The sequence below is a fragment of the Salvelinus sp. IW2-2015 genome, linkage group LG4q.1:29 (assembly GCF_002910315.2).
Source record: "Salvelinus sp. IW2-2015 linkage group LG4q.1:29, ASM291031v2, whole genome shotgun sequence".
In the NCBI taxonomy this organism is placed as follows: domain Eukaryota; kingdom Metazoa; phylum Chordata; class Actinopteri; order Salmoniformes; family Salmonidae; genus Salvelinus; species Salvelinus sp. IW2-2015.
Window position 1 is genome coordinate 11,663,784 of NC_036842.1, and position 15,683 is coordinate 11,679,466.

At 44.0% G+C, this 15,683-nt stretch overlaps 1 protein-coding gene across 1 annotated transcript in view; it reads right to left on the reverse strand.

Annotated features, from left to right (window-relative positions):
* The window catches only part of LOC111961442 (WD repeat-containing protein 70-like), an 88,022-nt gene that overhangs the window by 37,254 nt on the left and 35,085 nt on the right, over nucleotides 1-15,683 (reverse strand). The window contains 1 exon segment of the mRNA XM_023983710.2: nucleotides 13,995-14,169. Coding sequence (XP_023839478.1) covers nucleotides 13,995-14,169 — 175 coding nt within the window.

Here is a 15,683-nt window from a genome sequence, read left to right on the forward strand (position 1 = left end):
ATTGAACACATTAATATCACAAAGGACTGTATGTTCCTCCTCATTATGGTGTGCAGAACTTCGCACAGACGTTTCGTAACGGCTCTGTACTACACTAACACTGACCACTGCTTGATTGAAACCACCCCTCGAGTGGACGCACTTTGTCCTCTGGAGGGCTTGGAGGAGAACACTGACGACATAACATTCCGTACGTCTCTGTGGGAATGTTCTGGAACCGAGGCCAGCGTCTCTGCGCACCGCTTTCACCCGTACGTCATCCATTCTTAGTGTGAAAGGCYTCCCAGCAGCACCCTAAAGTACCACTGCACATTACCTGGCAACCCTGGACATGAAACTGGGTGATTCTGGCACAAATGCAGTAATAACAGCAAGCCACGCAATCACTGCCTACCCTACAGCAGCAAGGCTGAGAGCTTCTTGACTCCCATCACAGGATCAATCAATCCCACGTCAGGGTTCAGGAGCCTGATCTGTCATCCTCAATAATCCTTCTTCGGTCCGAGCACTAGATCAAGGTCGGCTGGATAATTGATATTGTCTGTCGACATTTTCTGCCCATGAGTAATAGAAGTGATACGGCAAGAGATGGACTTGATCCTAACCTCTTCAGAGTGAAGAGGAGTAGCAGTGGAAGGGCATCAGCAGTGAGTTGCTAGGAAGTGGGTCTAAATCTATGAGAGTGATAAGAGTCAAATTGATTACATTTTGTCATAATGTTTTCTGGGGTCCTCTATTTAAATCACAAACATGTCCTGTCCTAGCGGTAAAGGGCATTCAGTGAAAACTTGCCCCTCCAGCCCAGGTGGCCAGGGAACACACAGTATTATTGTAAGCTGCTATGGGATGCTGGGTAAATATTTAGTCTGGGAGAAGAACCAGTAATAAATTAGAGAGCTTTTACTCAATCTCTCTGAGCCTGCTGTTATAGCCATGGGGGGGGGGGGGCAAGTCTCTGGGCTCTGTTAGGGCTGGCAGGACAGGAATCTAGCAACAGAAAACTCACTAGCATCACTCAACTCACAGACTCTCTGGCAGGCGAGAGAAAGTGAGTGAGAAAATGTCTACTAGTAGTGACCAAATGTGAAACTGAAAGCATGCCTGCTACAGATAAAATCAAAAGGTTCATGGATCGTAATAATACAAAAAAAGTACTGTTACATTTGTGAATATAAGATGTTATAATCTCTAAACAAATACCGTCATCTGTCTGAGCCCTGTTTCCCGACTCACTGCACAGAGAGCCTGCAGATATCAGGCCTGCCTGTCACTGTCTCACAGACGTMCCCTCACACTAAGTAACAGTCACGTCACACACACATCTATTCACACACATCGAGCTACTCAACCCTGTCCACAGAAAGGTCCTCAGCGGAACGGAGGGATCGGGGGAGCTGCTGGAGGTGTAAGGGAAAACCCATATGCTCAGTATCATCTCCTAACATTCCTTAAGCCAATTACAAGTGTGCAGGATTTAGCTGTTAGCAAGGCAGACGAGCATGAATGACGGTCAACATTTGGATTAATGTTGTCCTGATTTTGTTTTGGTTAAGCGTAAATAGAAGGGGTAAAACAAAGCAAAAGCTAACATGGGAAGAATAAATAAAGAGATGATGAAAGTCCAGTTTGAGCCTTGGATACTAGAGTACCTTGTGAATAGTCTACTCTAGTGGGATAACAAGACTTGTGAAACCTGGCAACAAACACTAAGGAAATGGACATAACTAGGAGGAAATCAAACTGGAGTGATGTCCKGACATTCTGACACCTCCTCAAACTTAAAGAGACTGCCTCAGTAGGCCTCTTGCCAGGTCCCGAGTGCTCTCTCTCCCCCTCTCTCTCTTTCCCCCCTCTCGGGGGTCAGGTCTGTCTGTGACAGCTGTAAGTGAGGCTGTGAGCGATAGACTGCCAAACCTGCTCTCTCCACTGATCCCTCCACAGGAAGCTGCGGCGTGTCATTTCTTCCCACCACCCCAACACAGACCAGAGACGTGTCACCCACCGGCCGCAAAAGCCCCCACGCAGGTAGGATCATGGGTAGACAGTCGGGCAGGACATGGAGTCCGGGAAGARGAGAAGTGAAGATGTGACTGACCGTCTGAGCCGGGAAAAAAAGGCCTGTTTCTCCTCAGTCTGTAGCCAGGCAGGAAATTCTACTCCATGACAGACACTCGACTGAAGCAGATTGAGACATACCCAAGWGCTGAATGCTGGTCATTTTCATCCACTGTGAAGGGCTCTATAAAATCTGTTGTATTTTTTGCCTGATTCAGTTTGATCTCCCAAATTCCATTTCATCAGTTTCTGTTTCCCCCTGTTTTTTCAGGTTTTCGCTCTCAAAATCACACCTTTTTAATAGACAAACAATGCTTAAACGACATTAGGAGACCACTTTTGAGGTCTGGGGAAATATATAAAAAATTACTTTTGGGTGTAGTTACCCTTTAATTCCAGTGGGCACCTAGCAAGAGGCTGTTTAGCAGTGTTTTTGTAGAGCACAAACAAACACCTACTGGATTGATTCAAATAATATTTATATCCTTCTGCCAGGTAAGCATAGGCTACTTTGTAGTTCATATTTAAATGAKAAGGTTTTTGGGAAAGCCTTTCCATCTACCAGAAGACTGTTTTCATTTGCATCATCGCTAACGGCTACAAATAGTGGTAGACGTGCACACCACACACAGACAGGGGCATGCTTGTTGCCTCTTTAGAAAGTCGCAGGAAATACGAATCACTGATGCGTTCTGTTCATGTCTTATGACAAACTTGGACAAATGTATTAATTTTTAAGACATTTAGTTGATTCCCTACTAAGTTCAATAAATATTTGAATATTGTTGAATTTCGTTTTAATGTGATTCCGTCCGCGTTCTCCGCATTGCAGATTTTATAAGGTCCTAACTGTGATGCTTTGTCACGTATCTCCAGAGAAAAACTGAACAGCCAGGCAAATGTGAAGAACGCTTCCCAGGATCCAAAATACACAATTAACCGTGCAGTCGGGATCAGAGAGATGGATGGAATGCACACTTTGATTACTTAATTAAGTAATAGTGGAAAAGTACAGAAGAGAGTGGATTTGATTAGGCCTCCCAGCAACCTCCATGTCTGCCCACTCAATCATCACACCCCACCACAGACAGACTCTTATTACATCACTGGCTATTTTTCACTGGGCTAGGTTCAGGATAACGGATAGCCTGTGGAGCTTCGCTTAGGTTATATACTTTACTACAGCCACGGCTGAGTTATGTCAGAATCAGGCAGCAGTATTGTGTAATAGTGGACTGTTGACCAAAACATGCAGGATATTTCTGAGGTTAAAACCCCAGGTGGAATACGTTACTCTTCTGTTGTTGTGCAGTTCACATGCACTCGAAAATTCAGTTCGCCATGAATAACATTAGGCGAAACTCTAGGGCCACCCAAATAGAGTTGTATAGCAAGTCTACTAAGCTATGAGTTGATTTACTGTTTCAGTGGAAGCATCCTCCATCTAGCTAGTAATTCACAGCATCCTCTCCGCCAAGCTGTTCACACCATTAGTTGAACCCTCGAATGTGACATTATCACTCTAGGAATTCACCCCAGGTGTAGCACTTATTTCTCAATGCCAGAAACGCATATAGTAGTAACTTAGATCCCCCCCCCCCCCAAGAAAACATTCCCAAATTACAAACTCTTAAATCAAATTGTTATTAAATTAAGTTGTTCTAAAAGCTGGGCTTGAGGTTCTCCCCAAATCAGCTCTAACTTCAGAAGAAATCCCACAATGCCCCGTGGTCATCGTCACACTATCTAAAATAGAACAATTATTTGAAATGCCCTCACTTGCACTAGGTTAATGTGGTTTTGGCCACAAGCACAAATCAGTAAGTGTTACCAAAATCTGATATTTGTAAAAATTTGGGACATTTGTGAGAATGAGTAAGGCGAATTGGGCGTCTACTCGTCAATTTGCAGGGTAATGCAAATTGGAAAGAGTGCTTGGAAAGAGTGCTTCAGCAAGAAGTTGCTTCTCAAAGTGGATGCTGTCCCTACCATCAATGTCACTTCTAAAGCATCTCAAACAGCCAGCAGCACCAGCAAAGACCGAGCATTATCATGGGTTTCAGTCAGAATGGAAGTCAATCAGGTAAGTAAAAGTCAAAGAGCTAACTTGCTACCTCTCTGCTAATGTTAGCGAGCGCATTCAGCTCACGTCCTCCATGTAAATAACACAAATAAAATGAACCAAATGTAAACATGTCTGCCAGCTCTTCATAGCTAACTACTGATGCTGTCATACTATAAACAGTACAATCTTAAGGGAAAACGTAGCTTTGGCCGCGATGGTGGTCACTGTTACTGTATAAAGCAAGTTTTCAAGGTGTTTTTGGGGGCTGCGCGTTGCGGTAATTCGGTATTTCTGTGGCTCCGGGGGAGTTTTCTACATAGCCTGCCGAGTGTGGGCTAAACTGAAATTTGACGCTTGACGCTTGGAGGGGTGGATTTTGCTCAATGGGAAAGTTTATTTTTGGATCTTATGATCAATGTTGTCACAGTTGCTTCTTGTTGAAGAGGCAAATGCTAATGTTAGCTTGCTATAGCTAGCTATCCTCTTCCTCCATTTCTGAATGAATTTGTGGCTATTTCTTTCTCGCTAGAAAAATAAGTGAACTAGATTTTTAAGTTCCTCCACCGTGTGACTCATAGAAATTACAATCTTGTGTTCGGGGCTTTCCGGCAGTCTTTGTGGTTTTAATATGCAGGGAGCATAAATTGTACAATTGCAAACTAACAAAGAATGTTTCAAATTAGAACCCATGTATATTAGTTAATATACAGCACCAACTACATTAGTATCTGTTAGRGTCCATTATCTTCTACCTGGAATTTAAAGCAGCAGACCACCCCTTTAACCTAGACCAGCATACCTCCCCTTTAACCAAGGAGCCATTCGAGGACTATAGGAGAAAGAAGTGAGAACACGCTCCCATCCACATCGACGGGGCTGTTGTGGAGCGGGTCGAGAGCGTCAAGTTTCTTGCCGTCCACATCACTAAGGACTTTACATGGACCACACACCCMCGCACAGTCATGAAAAGGGCACGGCTGTGCCTCTCCCCCCTGAGGAGGCTGAAAAGATTTTGCATGGGCCCTCAGATCCTCAAAAAGTTATACAGCTGAACCATTGAGAGCATCTTGACTGGCTGCATCACCGCTTCGTATGGCAATGCACCGCCCTTGACTGCAAAGCGCTACAAAGGGTGGTGCTCACAACCCAGTACATCTCTGGGGCCGAGCTCCCTGGCATCCTGGACCTCTATATCAGGCAGTGTCAGAGGAAGGCCGGAAAATATGCCAAAGACTCCAGCCTGTTCACTCTGATACCGTCCAGCAAACAATACCCGGAGTATTGGCTCTCGGACCAACAGGCTCCRAGACAGCTTCTACCCCCAAGCCATAAGACTGCTAAATAGTCAATTAAAGGTACCCAAACAATCTGCATTGACTATCTTGCACAGACCCTACGCACACTCACTAGAATTTAAATACACATCATATACAGTAGAAAGAGGAGGAAGGGAAGCGCTACTAAGGTACACAATAGTACATTTTGGTAGATAAAAGGTGCTCTTTGGTAAAAGGGGTAAATTGGTCATCAAAAAGAAAGGAGGACAATGGGAAAATAACTTCATTTTGGATCCTTCTAATAACCATTTCTTTGACCGGATTATATGGTGGGGACGCTAAATTGATGATGTTTGCCTGTTTTGGTCCGGCTCAGAAGATAAACTTATTTCCTCCACCAATACCTTAACAGCATTAACCCTAACATCAAACTAACTATGGAGTACAGCATGGATAACATTCATTTTTTGGACCTCGACATTAGTAAAAAATGACAAAGGTTGTTTGCACACATCAATCTTTAGGAAGCCTACAGATGGGAATACCATTCTGAGGGCAGACAGCTTTCACCCCAAAAGGCTAAAAGAGAATATTCCATATGGCCAATTCCAAAGAGTCCGCAGAATTTGCGACCAGGAAACAGACTAGTGTCAAATCTGCTGAATGGGAGAATCGCTTCTTGAATCGGGGCTACAGCGTTCAGGTCCTGAAAGATGCAGGTATAAGGGCTGGATTACTTGACTTGTTGCGAAGAGGAGTGCCTCGTGATACATCAGAGAGAATGTATTTTGTTACAAAACACAGCACTGAAGCAGAGAACATTCAAAGAATCATTAAAAATAATTGGGGAATCATCCAAAGTGATACGCTACTACGCCAAGTCTTTCCTGAACCACCAGTCATAAGCTTTAAGATGTCCTACCCTAAATGACAAATTAGTCCACAGTTATCTTCCGGGTGACTCTCAAAAAACTTGGCTTGACCACAAACCCAAGGGCTCTTTTAAATGTAACCATTGCAACCATTGCAGAAATATTGCAGAGAAGAAGTATTTTGTTGACACAGCTTCCAAAATGGAGTATTACGTCAAGCATTTCATTAACTGCAAAACCACTCATGTCATCTATAGATTGGAATGTCCACAGTGCAAGGTATTCTACATTGGACGGACAAAGAGACGCCTTCAAGATCGCTTAGCGGAACACAAGTACGCCATACGGGTAGGCAATGAAGACTACCCCATGGCAAGGCACTACAARTCCTTACACCATGGCAACCCTGCCTCCCTACAAGCTATGGTTATTGATCATATTCCCGCCTCTATTAGAAAAGGGGACCGTCTTAAACAGTTAAACCAAAGGGAAAGTTTTGGGATTTACAAACTACAGRCCACTAAATACCCTGGTTTAAATGAAGATATGGATTTCTCACCCTTCCTGTAGGGTCGTGATGGGTCAATTTGCTGTCATCTAGTGGACATTTTGCTCAATTGCCCTCAGCTATGTTTAGACTGTTGTTGTTCATTTTTTGCTGTGTTCTAGTGTACTATGGAATATATTGCTGTCTTATTCTTGACACTTCTCCCAGTCATATTTAAGGTTAGAACTACCTTTCTAAGTGTTCTGATACTTCTAGCTTGGAGTTGTATGTTTATGATAACATAGCTACAGTATTTCACCTTTTAATGTGTATAGTATTGCTTACTAGGTGTGTCCAATCAATTTTGTAACCACTCCCTCTTCCAATTAGGGCTAATTGGAAAAGCTGTTCAAAAGAGGACATTGTATTATTTTTTTTGTACTCCCTGACGAAGGCCATGCAGCCGAAACGCGTCGTTWAAAAAAAAAAAATGTTTCTATTGAACATGCCATACCAATAATTAATTACACATCATATACAGTTGAAGTCTGAAGTTTACATACACCTTAGCCAAATACATTTAAACTCAGTTTTTCACAATTCCTGACATTTAATCCCTGTCTCAGGTCAGTTAGGATCACCACTTTATTTTAAGAACGTGAAATGTCAGAATAATAGTAGAGCGAATGATTTATTTCAGCATTTATTTATTTCATCACATTCCCAGTGGGTCAGAAGTTTACATACACTCAATTAGTATTTGGTAGCATTGCCTTTAAATTGTTTAACTTGGGTCAAATGTTTCGGGTAGCCTTCCACAAGCTTCCCACAATAAGTTGGGTGAATTTTGGCCCATTCCTCCTGACAGAGCTGGTGTAACTGAGTCAGGTTTGTAGCTCTCCTTGCTCGCACATGCTTTTTCAGTTCTGCCAACAGATTTCCTATAGGATTGAGGTCAGGGCTTTGTGATGGCCACTCCAATACCTTGACTTTGTTGTCCTTAAGCCATTTTGCCACAACTTTGGAAGTATGCTTGGGATCATTGATTACCAATTAGCCTGGAGCTAGCCCCTGCTAGGCCCATCTCCCGGCTAGCCGAGAGGTCCATCAGCCACTTGGGCTACAATACTTATTTTGCCAATTGTCCTAGACCCCTTTTACTGCCGACACGGAGCCCCGACGACCCATCACGACTGGACTACCGACGTAATTCGCCCGAGTGGGTTTTTCAACTGGCTCCTCCGACGCGACGTCCCCTGAATGCCCATCTGCTAGCCCGCTAGCTGTCTAGAGCCTATCGAACTGTTAGCTGAAGAGGCCCATTGGACAAATCCTTTGGCCACTATACCTATTTTGCCAATTGGCCTGGACCCTTTAACCACACTGAGCCCTGCTGATCCATGACGACTGGTCTGCCGATGTAACAGCAAGAGGGGGCTACAACAGACTTCAAACGTTGCGACGTCCCTCTAAGGCCCTTCTGCTAGCTTGCTAGCCCCGGCCCGCTAGCTGTCTGAATCGCCGTGTCTCCAGCCCGTCCAGCTACTCATTTGACCCTATGATCACTCAGCTACGCATGCCTCTCCCTAATGTCAATATGCCTTGTCCATTGCTGTTTTGGTTAGTAATTATTACTTTATTTCACTGTAGAGCCACTAGCCCTGCTCAATACTCCTTAGTTAACCCTTTAGTTCCACCTCCCACACATGCGGTGACCTCACCTGGTTTAAATTATGTTTCTAGAGACAATATCTCTCTCATCGGCACTTAATGCATAGGTTTACCTCCACTGTACTCACATCCTACCATACCYTGGTCTGTACATTATGCCTTGAACCTATTCTACTGTCCCAGAAACCTGCTCCTTTTACTCTCTGTTCCGAACATACTAGACGACCAGTTCTTATAGCCTTTAATCGTACCCTTATCCTACTCCTCCTCTGTTCATCTGGTGATGTAGAGGTTAATCCAGGCCCTGCAGTGCCTAGCTCCCCTCCCATTCCCCAGGCGCTATCATTTGTTGACTTCTGTAACCGTAAAAGCCTTGGTTTCATGCATGTTAACATTGGAAGCCTCCTCCCTAAGTTTGTTTTATTCACTGTTTTAGCACACTGCCACCTCGGATGTCCTAGCCGTGTCTGAATCCTGGCTTAGGAAGTCCACCAAAAACCCTGAAATTTCCATCCCTAACTATAACATTTTCCGACAAGATAGAACTGCCAAAGGGGGCGGAGTTGCAATCTACTGCAGAGATAGCCTGCAGAGTTCTGTCTTACTATCCAGGTCTGTGCACAAACAATTTGAGCTTCTACTTTTAAAAATCCACCTTTACAGAAACAAGTCTCTCACCGCTGCCGCTTGCTATAGAACACCTTCTGCCCCCAGCTATGCCCTGGACACCATATGTGAATTGACTGCCCCCATCTATCTCCAGAGCTCGTGAAAATAGGTGACCTAAACTGGGACATGCTTAACACCCTGGCCATCCTACAGTCTAAGCTTGATGCCCTCAATCTCACAAAAATTATCAATGAACCTACCAGGTACAACCCCAAATCCTTAAACTCTGGCACCCTCATAGATATCATCCTAACCAACCTRMCCTCCAAATACACCTCTGCTGTCTTCAACCAGGATCTCAGCGATCACTGCCTCATTGCCTGCGTCCGTAATGGGTCGGCAGTCAAACGACCACCCCTCATCACTGTCAAACGCTCCCTAAAACACTTCAGCGAGCAGGCCTTTCTAATCGACCTGGCCCGGGTATCCTGGAAGGATATTAACCTCATTCCGTCACTAGAGGATGCCTGGTTATTCTTTAAAAGTGCTTTCCTCACAATCTTAAATAAGCATGCCCCGTTCAAAAAAAGAACCAGGAACAGATATAGCCCTTGGTTCACTCCAGACYTGACTGCCCTTGACCAGCACAAAAACATCTTGTGGCATACTGCATTAACATCAAATAGCCCCCACGATATGCAACTTTTCAGGGAAGTTAGGAACCAATATACACAGGCAGTTAGGAAAGCAAAAGCTAGCTTTTTCAAACAGAAATTTGCATCCTGTAGCACAAACTCCAAAAAGTTCTGGGACACTGAAAAGTCCATGGACAATAAGAGCACCTCCTCCCAGCTGCCCACTGTACTGAGGCTAGGATACACTGTCACCGAAAAATCTGCGATAATTGAGAATTTCAATAAGCATTTTTGGCTGGCTACCCCTACCCCGGTCAACAGCCCTGCACCCTCCACAGCAACTTGCCCAAGCCTCCACCATTTCTCCTTCACCCAAATCCAGATAGCTGATGTTCTGAAAGAGCTGCAAAATCTGGACCCCTACAAATCAGCTGGGCTAGACAATCTGGACCCTCTCTTTCTAAAATGATCCGCCAAAATCGTTGCAACCCCTATTACTAGCCTGTTCAACCTCTCTTTCGTATCGTCTGAGATCCCCAAAGATTGGAAAGCTGCCGCGATCATCTCCCTCTTCAAAAGGGGGAGACACTCTAGACCAATACTGCTACAGACCTATATCTATCCTACCCTGCCTTTATAAGGTCTTCAAAAGCCAAGTTAAGAAACAGATCACCGACCATTTCRAATCCCACCGTACCTTCTCCGCTATGCAATCAGGTTTCCGAACTGGTCATGGGTGCACCTCAGCCACGCTCAAGGTCCTAAACGATATCATAACCGCCATTGATAAGAGACAATACTGTGCAGCTGTATTCATCGACCTGGCCAAGGCTTTCGACTCTGTCAATCACCACATTCTTATCGGCAGACTCAACAGCCTTAGTTTCTCAAATGACTGCCTCACCTGGTTCACCAACTACTTCTCAGACAGAGTTCAGTGTGTCAAATCGGAGGGCCTGTTGTCCGAACCCTTGGTAGTCTCGATGGGGGTGCCACAGGGTTCAAGCCTCGGGCCGACTCATTTCTCTGAATACATCAATGATGTCGCTCATGCTGCTGGTGATTCTCTGATCCACCTCTACGCAGACGACACCATTCTGTATACATCTGGCCATTCCTTGGACACTGTGTTAACTAACCTCCAGACGAGCTTCAATGCCATACAACTCTCCTTCTGTGGCCTCCAACTGCTCTTAAATGCAAGTAAAACTAAATGCATGCTCTTCAACTGATCGCTGCCCACACCTGCCAGCCCGTCCAGCAGCACTACTCTGGACGGTTCTGACTTGTGGACAACTACAAATACCTAGGTGTCTGGTTAGATTGTAAACTCTCCTTCCAGACTCACATTAAGCATCTCCAATTCAAAATTAAACCTAGAATCAGCTTCCTATTTCGCAACAAAGCATCCTTCACTCATGCTGCCAAACATACCCTCGTAAAACGGACTATCCTACTGATCCTTGATTTCGGCAATGTCATTTAAAAAATAGCCTCCAACACTCTACTCAGCAAATTGGATGCAGTCTATCACAGTGCCATCCATTTTGTCACCAAAGCCCCATATACTACCTACCACTGCGACCTGTATGTTTCTCGGTTGGCTGCGCCCTCGCTTCATATTCGTCGCCAAACCCACTGGCTCCAGGTCATTTAACAGTCTTTGCTAGGTAAAGCCCCGCCTTATCTCAGCTCATTGGTCACCATAGCAGCACCCAGCAGGTATATTTCACTGGTCACCCCCAAAGCCAATTCCTCCTTCGGCCGCCGTTCCTTCCAGTTCTCTTCTGCAATGACTAGAACGAACTGCAAAAAACACTGAAGCTGGAGACTCATATCTCCCTCACTAGCTTTAAGCACCAGCTGTCAGAGTAGCTCCAGATCACTGCATCTGTAAATAGCCCCATCTGTAAATAGCCCATCCAACTATCTCATCCCCATACAGTTATTTATTGATTTATTTTTCTCCTTTGCACCCGTTTCTCTACTTGCACACTCATCTTCTGCACATCTATCACTCCAGTGTTTAATAGCTATATTGTAATTATTTTGCCACTATGGCCTATTTATTGCCTTACCTCCCTTATCCCACCTCATTTGCACACACTGTACATATACTTTTCTATTGTATTATTGACTGTATGTTTGTTTATTCCATGAGTAACTCTGTGTTGTTGTTTGTGTCGCACTGCTTTGCTTTATCTTGGCCAGGTTGCAGTGTTAAATGAGAACTTGTTCTCAACTAGCCTACCAGGTTAAATAAGGAGAAATAAAAATAAATAAAATAAAATGTCAATTTGGAAGACCCATTTGTGACCAAGCTTTATCTTCCTGACTGATGTCTTCAGATGCTGCTTCAATATATCCACATATTTTCCTTCCTCGTGATGCCATCTAATTTGTGACGTGCACTAGCAAAGTACCCTCACAACATGATGCTGCCACCCCGTGCTTCACTTCGGATGGTGTTCTTTGGCTTGCAAGCCTCCCCCTTTTCCTCCAAACATAAGGATGATCATTATGCCAAACAGTTCTATTTTTGTTTAATCAGACCAGAGGACATTTCTCCAAAAAGTAAGATTTTGTCCCCATGTGCAGTTGCAAACCTAGTCTAGCTTTTTATTGCTGTGTTTTGGAGCAGTGGCTGCTTCCTTGCTGAGCGGCCTTTCAGTAATGTCGATATAGAACTCGTTTTACTGTGGATATAGATACTTTTGGACCTGTTTCCTCCAGCATCTTCACAAGGTCCTTTGCTGTTGTTCTGGATTGATTTGCACTTTTCGCACCAAAGTATGTACATCTCTAGGAGACAGAACGCGTCTCCTTTCTGAGCGGTATGACGGCTGCGTGATCCCATGTGTTTATACTTGCGTACTATTGTTTGTACAGATGAACGTGGAACCTTCAGGTGTTTGGAAATTGCTCCCAAGATGAACCAGACTGGTGGAGGCCTACAATTTTTTTCTGAGGTCTTGGCTGATTTCTTTTGATTTTCCCATGATGTCAAGCAGAGAGCACTGAGTTTGAAAGGTAGGCCTCGAAATACATCCACAGTTTACACTTCCAATTGACTCAAATGATGTCAATTAGACTATCAGAAGCTTCTAAAGCCATGACATAATTTTCTGGAATTTTCCAAGCTATTTAAATGCACAGTCATCTTAGTGTATGTAAACTTCTGACCCACTGAATTGTGATACAGTGAATTATAAGTTAAATAATCTGTCTGTAAACAATTGTTGGAAAAACTACTTGTGTCATGCACACAGTAGATGTCCTAACCGACTTGCCAAAAACTATAGTTTGTTACAGAAAATTGTGGAGTGGTTGAAAAACAAGTTTTAATGACTCCAACCTAAGTGTATGTAAACTCCGACTTCAACTTACACACTACACTTGCTCACACACACTGAACTGTCATCTTACACAAAAACCTCCCACATTCACAAACACTACATACACACACAAACACATTATACACACACACGCATACCGACAACAAAAACACATACATACCCACACTTTTACACTCATCAGTTGCTGCTGCTACTCTGTTCTTTATTTTACTAATTATTATCTATCCAGATGCCTAGTCACTTTACCCTGCCTTCATGACATATTATCTACTTGTAACTCTGCACATTGATCTGGTACTCCCTGTACTGTATATAGCTCCATTATTGTGCATTTTATTCCTCATGTTAGTCACTATTTCATTTTGCATTATTATTTTATAAACTCTGCATCGTTGGAATGGTTCGTAAGAAAGCACTTCACTGTAAAGTCTACACCAGCATACCTTCCCATATATTATTTTTTKGGGGGGTTAGAGGTAATGTAAACGGTTACCCCCAACCCCAGTGACCGAAAACAATAAATGTCTGCCTAACAACCAACAATCCTCCATCTCAGCAATGAGGATCAAACCTAACCATCTGTCCCACTAACATACGACACATTCTTATTCAACCATCTCACGTAGAGACCTCTCCATCCGCATACCACACAGCCCTCATCCTATATCACACCAGATACAAGACAGATGGGAAAAAACAGACAGGATGGTTTGAATTAAGGCTATTTATCAAACACAAACGCCACTTTCCCACCTATGGCTTTATTTACTGCTGGGTCCTGCTTAGTGTTGGGGACCTTTTGAACTCTGACCCCATCCCCTGGCCTCCTGCTCGGAGTCCTTCATGTGTGACTAACAGTGTGTGCGTAARCCAGTGTSAGACAATGGTGAGGTAGTGTGTGTGTGTTTGTTTGTGCGTGTGGTCGTTTATGCGTGTGCGAGTGAGCGCGTGAGACAGAGAGACTCACGCTGAGGKTCCTGTCCCAGATCTGGATGGTTCCGTCCTGGCAGCCGGCTGCCACCAGCTTCCCGTCTCGGCTGTAGGTGCAACATGTGGGCGTGACTTTCTTCCCCTGCAGGGAGCGGGGTTTGAAGCACATCTTGTGCTTCTTGTTAGAGTTCAGGTCCCATGTGCGAACAGTACTGAGAACACAGTGAGAGAAAGTAGAGGTTTATGAACCAACACACAGATGCTCAAACGACACATAATATTAACATAGTGTATTCGGAACATATTCAGACCCCTTGAATTTTTCCACATTGTGTTACTTTACAGCCTTATTCTAAAAAGGTTTAAATAAATAAAAAATCATCATCAATCTACACACAATACCCCATAAGGACTAAGTGGAAACAGGTTTTTAGAAATTGTTCAACATTAATTAAAAACAAAATACCTTATTTATGTAAGTATTCAGACCCTTTGCTATGAGACTTCGAATTGAGCTCAGGTGCATCCTGTTTCCATTGATCATCCTTGAGATGTTTCTACAACTTGGATTGGAGTCCACCAGTGGTAAATTCAATTGATTGGACATGATTTGGAAAGGCACACCTGTCTATATAAGGTCCCACAGTTGACAGTGCATGTCAGAGCAAAAACCAAGCCATGAGGTCGAAGAAATTGTCTGTAGAGCGAGGAGACAGGATTGTGTCGAGGCACAGATCTGGGGAAGGTTACCAAGATATTTCTGCAGCATTGAAGGTCCCCAAGAACACAGTGGCCTCCATCATTCTTAAATGGAAGAAGTTTGGAACCACCAAGACTTCCTAGAGCTGGCAGCACGGCCAAACTGCGCAATCAGGGGAGAAGGGCCTTGGTCTGGGAGGTGACCAAGAACCTGATGGTCACTCTGACAGCGCTCCAAAGTGGTGGAGATGGGAGAACCTTCCAGAAGGACAACAATCAAGCATTGTAGAGTGGCCAGACGGAAGCCACTCCTCAGTAAAAAAGGGACATGACAGCCCGCTTGGAGTTCGACAAAAGTCTCCTAAAGGACTCAGACCATGAGAAACAAGATTCTTTGGTCAATTGAACTCTTTGGCCTGAATGGTAAGAGTCACGTCAGGAGGAAACCTGGCACCATCCTTACAGTGAAGCATGGTGGTGGCAGCATTATGCTGTGGGAATGTTTTTCAGCATCAGGGACTGGGAGAATAGTCAGGATCGAGGGGAAAGAGGAACGGAGAAAAGTACAGAGAGAACCTTGATGAAAACCTGCTCCAGAGCTTGAGAGGATCTGCAGAGAAGAATGGGAGAACCTCCCCAAATACAGGTGTGCTAAGCTTGAGGTGTCATACTCAAGACTCAAGGCTGTAATCACTGCCAAAGGTGCTTCAACAAAGTACTGAGTAAAGGGTCTGAATACTTGTGGTATTTCAGTTTCCTAAAATTTCTCATTATGGGGTGTTGTGTGTTGATTGATGAGGGGAAAATAATAAATGTAATCCATCTTAGAATAAGGCTGTAACGTAAAACAAAACGTGGAAAAGGTCAAGGGGTCTGAATACTTTCTGAATGCACTGTATCAGCAGTAGCCCTAACCTCTGTGCACAATATCCCCGACTAGAAATTCCTCAAATCCATGAACAATCACAACATACCACATACCATCGTTCCATTATCATCCAAGTATTCTGAAAGCTCTCCTATTACA